General features: G+C 50.8%; 1 protein-coding gene across 1 annotated transcript in view; it reads left to right on the top strand.

Moving 5' to 3' along the window:
* The window catches only part of MIB2 (MIB E3 ubiquitin protein ligase 2), a 104,368-nt gene extending 96,718 nt beyond the window's left edge, over window positions 1–7,650 (top strand). Inside the window, exons 16-19 of the mRNA XM_060259455.1 lie at window positions 729–907; window positions 2,933–3,117; window positions 5,518–5,583; window positions 6,677–7,650. Of these exons, the coding sequence (XP_060115438.1) occupies window positions 729–907; window positions 2,933–3,117; window positions 5,518–5,583; window positions 6,677–6,918 (672 nt within the window). The 3' untranslated portion in view covers window positions 6,919–7,650. The remainder of the gene's footprint in view (window positions 1–728; window positions 908–2,932; window positions 3,118–5,517; window positions 5,584–6,676) is intronic.
* The last annotated feature ends 612 nt before the right edge of the window (window positions 7,651–8,262 follow it).

An 8,262-nucleotide genomic window follows, 5' to 3' on the forward strand; every position in this document is an offset into this window, starting at 1 on the left:
TTGCAGCTTTCCTCCCAGCTGAGTATGTTGAGCGAAGTGCCATACAGGTAAAGGTAGTCCCCCGTGCAAACACTGAGTCGTTACTGACCCATGGGGTGACATCACATCGTGACGTTTTCTTGGCAGACTTTTTACGGGGTGGTTTGCCATTGCCTTCCCCAGTCATCTACATTTGACCCCAGCAAGCTGGGTAGTCATTTTACCGACCTCGGAAGGATGGAAGGCTGAGTCAACCTTGAGCCGGCTGCCTGAACCCAGCTTCTGCTGGGATCAAATTCAGGTCGGGAGCAGAGCTTGGACTGCGGTATTGCAGCTTACCACTCTGTGCCATGGGGATCCTGTAGAGTGCCATAGTCCCCTCCAATTATGCTCAGGTATGAGTGGGAAAGGCACCGAGGATGCTTAACTGGAAAGCCAGTTTGGTGCAGCGGCTAAGTGTGCGGACTCTTATCTGGGAGAATTGAGTTTGATTCCCCACTCCTCCACTTGCAGCAGCTGGAATGGCCTTGGGTCAGCTATAGCTCTGCCAGAGGTTGTCCTTGAAAGGGCAGCTGCTGTGAGAGCCCTCTCAGCCCCACCCACCTCAGGGTGTCTGTTGTGGGGGGAGAAGATATAGGAGATTGTAAGCCGCTCTGAGTCTCTGATTCAGAGAGAAGGGCGGGGTATAAATTTGCCGTCTTCTTCTTCTTAAAATCATCCTTTATTCTCTCCCCCGCCTGCCACTTCAGCTCCGGGCTTCTGGTTTCCTGGGCAACACAGAGCTGAACGTTGGGGCAGCCATCGCTTGCTACTTGGCCCAAGAAGGGGCTGACGTCAACTACGCTAACCACAGGGGCAAGTCCCCCCTTGACCTTGTCATGGACGGAAGCATAGCCCAACTGATCAAGAATTTCTCCCAGAAATTCAGGTAGGTAGGCCTCGCCCCACCCTCTGCTGCCTCCTTAAAACGCTTGGACCCATTTAGTTTGTATTCTCCTCTGCACCATCGCAAAGTCTGGTAGTAAGGTAGAACTGTAAAGCTCACTTCAAAATCTAAACTCTGGGCAAAGGGTCTCCCGTTCCAGCCTCACATCTCATGTACACGAGTGCAGGACTCGAAGCCATTCCAGCTGCAGGGTTTTGGTTTTTTTTTTTTTTAATTTAACAAACTTTTAAAATAAACGGTTTGGGCTTCAACTCTCATCTTCGCAGAAACCAAGTTGTTTTCTTGGCATCTTTGGTTTTCAAACCCTTTTGATTCGACACAAGGAAGGGGGCAGTCGGAAACCACGCTTAGATGTTTTTGCTGGGGCATTTTCTTTAAATACAAAACCATAATTGCAGAGGGTTGTTTTTTTTAAAAACAGAGGGGGAAGTGGTAGGGAAACCTTGAAATCACATACGGCTAACTAACTCTTCTGGGTTCGAGTGGTCGGCAGTGTTTGTTTGGAGCAATAGAACAAAAGAGGTGTGCGTGCACACGGAAGAATAGTTAAAAAATCCCCAGATTTTAACTATGGGGGGGGGGAAATTCCTCGAGAGCAAATGCTCAGTTTCACATTGCAGAGAGACTGAGAGAGACTGTTCCGTTGGGATCCCAAAACTGCCAGCCAGTTTCCTTGCTGGGGTTTTCATACCCTGCTCTATGATTTTCTGCTCTGCTTCCTGAATTCCTTCAGAAGCCTATGAGAGGGAGTATTTCTTCACAAGCTAGGACCCAGGAGGTTCTGCTGGGGGAATATAGTAGTTAGAAAGTCCAAATAAAGATCAGGAAGACCTGGGTTCAAATCTGCACTCTGCTCCGCAGCTTACAGGGTGACCTTGCATTAACTTATCTTCTGAGGATGCTGTGAAGATAGAGGGGTTGAAACTGTATATACCGCCCTGACCTCCTAGGGGGTGCTAGATCAGAGGTGGCCAAACTGTGGCTCTTTCACACATGGCTCTTGAAGCCCCCACCCCCCACCCCATTGGCCAGCTTGGAGAAGGCATTTCTCTCCTTAAATCACTTCTCCAAGACAGCTGTCAGCTTGCAGGATGCATTTAAAGTTACTTTCTTTCCACCTCTCCCCATCTTCCTTCCTTCCTTCCTTCCTTCCTTCCTTCCTTCCTTCCTTCCTTCCTTCCTTCCTTCCTTCCTTCCTTCCTTCCTTCCTTCCTTCCTTCCTTCCTTCCTTCCTTCCTTCCTTCCTTCCTTCCTTCCTTCCTTCCTTCCTTCCTTCCTTCTTTCCTTCCTTCCTTCCCTCCCTCCCTCCCTCCCTCCCTCCCTCCCTCCCTCCCTCAAATATCTGACAGTCATGTTTTGCAGCTCTCAAATGTCTGACATTTATTCTGTGTGGCTCTTACATTAAGCAAGCTTGGCCACCCCTGCCACATGTTAGCATATACCAGGGGTGGCCAAACTTGCTTAACGTAAGAGCCACATAGAATAAACATCAGATGTTTGAGAGGTGCAAGATATGAACATCAGATGTGGGAGGGAGGGAGGGAGCGAGATGGAAAGAAAGCAACTTTAACTTTAAATACATTCTCCAAGTCACCAGCTGGCTTGGCTTGGAGAAGTGACTTAAAGAGACAAATGCCTTCTCCAAGCTGGCTGATGAGGCAGTGTTGAGCTTCAAAAGCCACACAATATGTGTGAAAGAGCCACATGTGGCTTCCGAGCCAGACGTTTGGCCCCCCCCAGTATATAAGATTGTGACCATCTTGAAAGAAGGTAGAACAGCTTGGCATTGCAGGCTTTGGCTTAGCTCTGCTCTCCTTTTATTGCAATACACTTTTTCTTTTCTTCCTCCTTCACCCAGACTTCGGCTGTCTGTCTTTTATCGGCCAAGGATGTTCAGGTTTGCAGATTTGTACCACAGAATCATTGATCTGCTGTGCACATTACATGTGTGAGTTTTGAGGGATGATTCATCTTTTTTTATTATTATTATTTTTGGGATGCCTACAGGGATCAGCAAGACTCCTCGGAGAGCTCCACCATGACCTGCAGCCTGAGACGGGTCCACACCACCCCCAACACGATGACCAACCTCAGCGTGGCAAAGGTGGCCACCCCATCGGAGTGCCTGGTCTGCTCAGAGTTGGCCCTGCTGGTCCACTTCTTCCCCTGCCAGCACAGCATTGTGTGCGAAGGTATCGCAGCACTGCTTGACATGCACACACACACACACACACACATACCCCAACCAGGATCTGTGGCACCTCCTGCCAATCACCTGCCCCTCTGCCTCTGGGCATCAGTGGAAATCGGGCACCATATTGCAGGGATGGCCGACGATAGCTCTCCAGATGTCTTTTGCCTACAACTCCCATCAGCCCCAGCCATTGGCCATGCTGGCTAGGGCTGATGGGAGTTGTAGGCAAAAAAACATCTTGAGAACTACCGTTGGCCACCCCTGCCATATTGTATTTATTTATTTCTGTCAATTTATAGTCTGCCCTTTCCCATAGTGGGCGGATTCCGACATGATAAAACAATTAAAAGCCAACAATACAACAGTCCAATAAGTAAACAATAGAACAATTAAAACAGTTAAGCCATTAGCTCAGAATTAACTGAAGGCAGCATGGACGGTGTGGACACACAAATTCACGGCTTAGGTGTCCAAAAGAGGTCAACTGTATCAGCCCGGTTTTTAGCAGTCAGTGCTGGGAGACCAGTTAGATGGCATGAAACCGGGGGAGGCCGCTTTGAGGCACCAACTGCCAGCCTATATACCATAAACATCCCAGGGCCAGATGTTTCTGCTACGTGCCCTCTGGGTTGTAAATAATGGGGGAGAGCTGGAGAGCTGGTTACTGTGCTCTCTACATAGTAAAATGTGGTCCAGAAATGAGTGCGCTTGACAGCCCGAACCTCCTTAGGGAGCTGATTCCACCAGGTTGGGGCCAGAGCCGAAAAAGCCCTGGCCCAGGCAAGCCAGACGTCCCTTGGGCCAGGGATGGTCAAAAGGTGTTGACTGGCTGATCGTAATGACCTCTAGGGCTCATACGGGGAGAGACAGTCCCATAGGTATGCCAGTCCCAGGCCATCAGTACTAATACCTTGAAGTGGATCCGGTACTCAATTGGTATCCAATGCAGACTGCGCAGCTAAGTCCTGAGGAACCAGGTAGGGCGCTAGTTGTTTGACTTGCCAAAGATGGTAAAACGCAGATTGTGCAACAGCTGTGACCTGGGCCTCCATAGGGAGGGTGGCATCCAGTGTCACCACCAGACTCCACCTTCTGAGCTGGCACAAGAGATGCGCCATCCAGGGTGGGGAGCCGGATGCCCTATCCCAGCCCCCCACGACTCATATACAGGACCTCCATCTTGGTCGGATTAAGCTTCAGCCGGCTCAGTTGCAACCAACCAGCCACTGCTTCCAGCACCCTGGTTAGATGGTCTGGGGTGGAGTCTGAGTGGCTGTCCATCAAGAGATAGAGCGGGGTGTCATCTGCACACTGGTGACAACCCAGCCCAAAACCTCTGGCAATCTGGGCAAGGGGGCGCATATAGATGTTGAACATCATCAGTGAGAGAATAGCTCCCTGCAGTATGCCACACTCTAGTGGATGACGCAGGGAGGCCTGCTTGCCAATCACCACCCTTTGTCCCCGATCACTGAGGAAGGAGGAAAACCACTGTAAGGCCACCCCCTGGAATCCAATGTCGGCAAGGCAGTGGGTCATTAGATCATAGTCGACCGTGTCAAACGCTGCTGAAAGATCTAAAAGCAATAGCAGCGCTGACCCGCCTTGATCCAGATCCAGATGCCTCCTAAGGTCATCTGTGAGGGCGACCACAGCAGTCTCCGTCCTGTGACCAGGATGGAAGCCGGACTGGAAGGGGTCAAGGACAGATGTATCTTCCAGGAAAACTTGAAATTCCTCTGCCATCGCTTTCTCAATTACCTTGCCCAGAAATGGTAAATTTGAGACTGGGCAATAATTGGCTAGGACCAATGGGTCCAAAGATGACTTCTTCAAAAGCAGGCAAACCACTGCCTCTTTAAGCTTGGCTGGGAATACCCCCGATGACAGGGATAAGTTAACAATCTCAGCCATAAGGGGAATTCTTCCGCCTTCCACTCCACTGCACAAAGGGAAAGATGCTAGCGAGGAGAAAGAGGGTCTTCTAACTATCCCTGAAATTAGATGTCCTTACCAATAGCTCCCCCCCGCATCCTCCTTTATGAGATCCAGTTTGATGTAGTGGCTAAGTACGTGGACTCTTATCTGGGAGAATAGAGTTTGATTCCCCAGTCCTCCACTTGCAGCTGCTGGAATGGCCTTGGGTCAGCCATAGCTCTCGTAGGAGTTGTCCTTGAAAGGGCAGCTTCTGTCAGAGCTCTCTCAGCCCCACCCACCTCACAGGGTGTCCTTTGTGGGGGAGGAAGGTAAAGGAGATTGCGAGCCACTCTGAGATTCGGAGCGGAGGGCAGGGTATAAATCCAATGTCTTCTTCTTAACGCACTTTGTCTGGACCCTGCAGACTGGTAAGTCTGAACCAATCCTTTTGTCTTTTGTTCCTCTTCCCTGCCTTCCTTAGAATGCTCCAGGAGAATGAAGAGATGCATCAAATGTCAAGTGTCGATAACGAAGAAGGTCAAGCAAGGTAAGGACTTCTGGCCGCTGCCCCCTTTTCAGCCTGAAAATCAGGGAACTGGATGAGCAGCCCAAAGCTCGGATCTTTCAGGTTTGCTTAAGGAAAGGGGGTGGGAGGAACGGGACCTGCTCATGGAGGACAAGCTTTCCTTGGAGAAGTGATTGAAAGAGATGGTGGGGGTGGGGCTCTGAGAGCCACACGATATGTTTGAAAGAGCCACATGTGGCTCCCAAGCTGTAGTTCAGCCACCCCTGATCTAGCCTCTGTTGAAAAACCTCCAAGGAAGGAGAGCCCACCCCCTCCCGAGGAAGCCTGTTCCACTGAGGAACCGCTCTAACGGTCAGGAAGTTCTCCCTAATGTTGAGCCGGAAACTCAGTTCTGATTTAATTTCAACCTGAACACACAAAAAGCTGACTTCTAATGAATCAGACCCTCGGTCCATCAAAGTCAGTACCCTCTACTCAGACTGGCAGCGGCTCTCCAGGGTCTCATCAGGCACAGAGGTCTTTCCCATCACATTACTGCATGATCCTTTCTAAACTGGAAATGCCGGGGACTGAACCTGGGACCTTCTGCTTGCCAAGCAGATGCTCTGCCACTGAGCCACAGAGCCAGTCCCCAGATCAGATCTGGAAATGCACAGGCAAGCCAAACAAAGGGACCTCAGGATACAAGTAATACAGTTCTGACATTTAGCTCCCACAACACACAGTTGTATATCACACCAGCTGAAGTTTCCAGACCATCCCCCAGGGCAGCCCCACACAGAAGAAGATGACCGTAGATTTATACCTCACCCTTCTCTCTGAATCAGAGTCTCAGAGCAGCTTTATCTTCTTTATCTTCTTCCCCCACAACAGACACCCTGTGGGATAGGTAGAACTGAGAGAGCTCTCACGGAAGCTGCCCTTTCCTATGAGAGTTATGGCTGACCCAAGGCCATTCCAGCAGCTGCAAGTGGAGGAGTGGGGAATCAAACCCAGTTGTCCCAGATGAGAGTCCGCACACTTAACCACTGCACCAGACCGACTCTCCTTATGTAGCTCTCAATCTACGGCCTCCCTCTCATCCCCTTCTTTCTCTCTCTCTCCCTTTTATCAGACAGTACAGAAGTGGAGTGCAGCCCCGGCTCGGAATCCACAGACCAGCAGAAGCTCATGGAGGACCTCCAGAACCGCTACCGGCAGATGGAAGAGCGCATCACGTGCCCCATCTGCATCGACAACCAAATCAAACTGGTCTTCCAGTGCGGGCATGGGTCGTGCCCGGAGTGCAGCGCCGCCCTGACGGTGTGCCCCATCTGCCGACAGACTGTCCGCGAACGGATCCAGATCTTTGTTTGAGGGCAGCTTCGGCGGCTTTCCTGCCCTCCCCTCCGCCCACCCGGCCTCCTCTTCCGGAGGACTTTGGATTTGATTTTTACGTTTCTCGAGAACCACAGCCGGCCTAACGTGTTTCTAATGAACTGTGTTGAAAGCGGAGGGGCGCGCGTGCGTCGTCTTAGCAGGGCGATAAGAGCCCACGCGCTCGACAAAGCTTCCCCTGCCACAGCTTGGGGTTGTTTTTCTTTTTTTCGACAAGTCAAGCAGCCCAAGGTGCAGACTCGATAAAACAGGAGCTGCCTACGGAAGACCCATTAAGGCCCAAACGTGGGCTTCCGGCCCGAGGCGCCCAGTGTTTTGGCAGTGCTGATTTCTTTTCATAGCCTTATCCAGCTTCAGAAGGAAAGGAACCGACATCGTGTATGAGGACGACAGGCGTCTTTCCGTTTCGTGAGGGAGCGATGCTCTTGCACTTTAAAAGGCGGGGTGTTATTGGGCTCCGCCCTTCTTGCAGAAGGGGCGGGGCCAAGGAGGGACATTTCTGCCCCAGCAATCCTTTTTGTTTCATTTTGGGTTTGGTTTTTTTTTTGAGGTTACGAAAGTCCTTGAATTGCTTCGACGGTAGAAGCGGAGATGGACAGAGACGGTGTGTTTGTGTGTGCGGGTGGGGTGTGCGTGTGCCTTCAGGGTGAAGTAGTGAATGTTTCTTGGCAAAAAAATATATATAACACGGCAACAGAAATATTCTTCTTATCAGGCGGTGCTGTTTTTCTTTCGTCCCTTCCAGCCTGCGATATCTGAGTTATCTCAGACATCTCTCTATCCAAGGCAAGTGTTGGTATTACGGTCGAAAAATAAGCACAGTTTTAAAGAAGTTGCAGGAAAATCAACCCCTAACAAAACACCTGCACAAATACACAAATGCAGGCACATCATACCACATCATGGCCATGGAAGTTGAAAGGGGTGGCATTGTTGGGCACCCACGGGACCTACTGCCAACCCCTGAAACACTCCTGAAGTGGCCACTTGCTTGCCCTGCCCTCTTTGAGGAAAAGGAGCAATTTCCAGTAGCAGGGGTGTCAAACATGTCGCCCAGGGGCTGGATCAGGCCCTCAGAAGGCTCCTGTCAGGCCCCAAAGCAACTGACTCATCTGCTTCCTCCTCCCTTTTGCTTCCTTCTGCATCACAGCTTGCTGTGCCAGGCTTGCTCAATCGCACAGGAGCTGCAGAACAAAACCTCTGTTTTCTCCATTGGCTGAGACGAAGGCGAAGCCAGAGCTTGTTTTCCCAGGCTCTCTCAATCGCACAGCCAGAGCTACTGAGCCAAGCCTCTCTTCCTTCTATTGGCTGAAGCTCCTCCCC

Source organism: Heteronotia binoei, chromosome 18 (assembly GCF_032191835.1).
Source record: "Heteronotia binoei isolate CCM8104 ecotype False Entrance Well chromosome 18, APGP_CSIRO_Hbin_v1, whole genome shotgun sequence".
Taxonomy (NCBI): domain Eukaryota; kingdom Metazoa; phylum Chordata; class Lepidosauria; order Squamata; family Gekkonidae; genus Heteronotia; species Heteronotia binoei.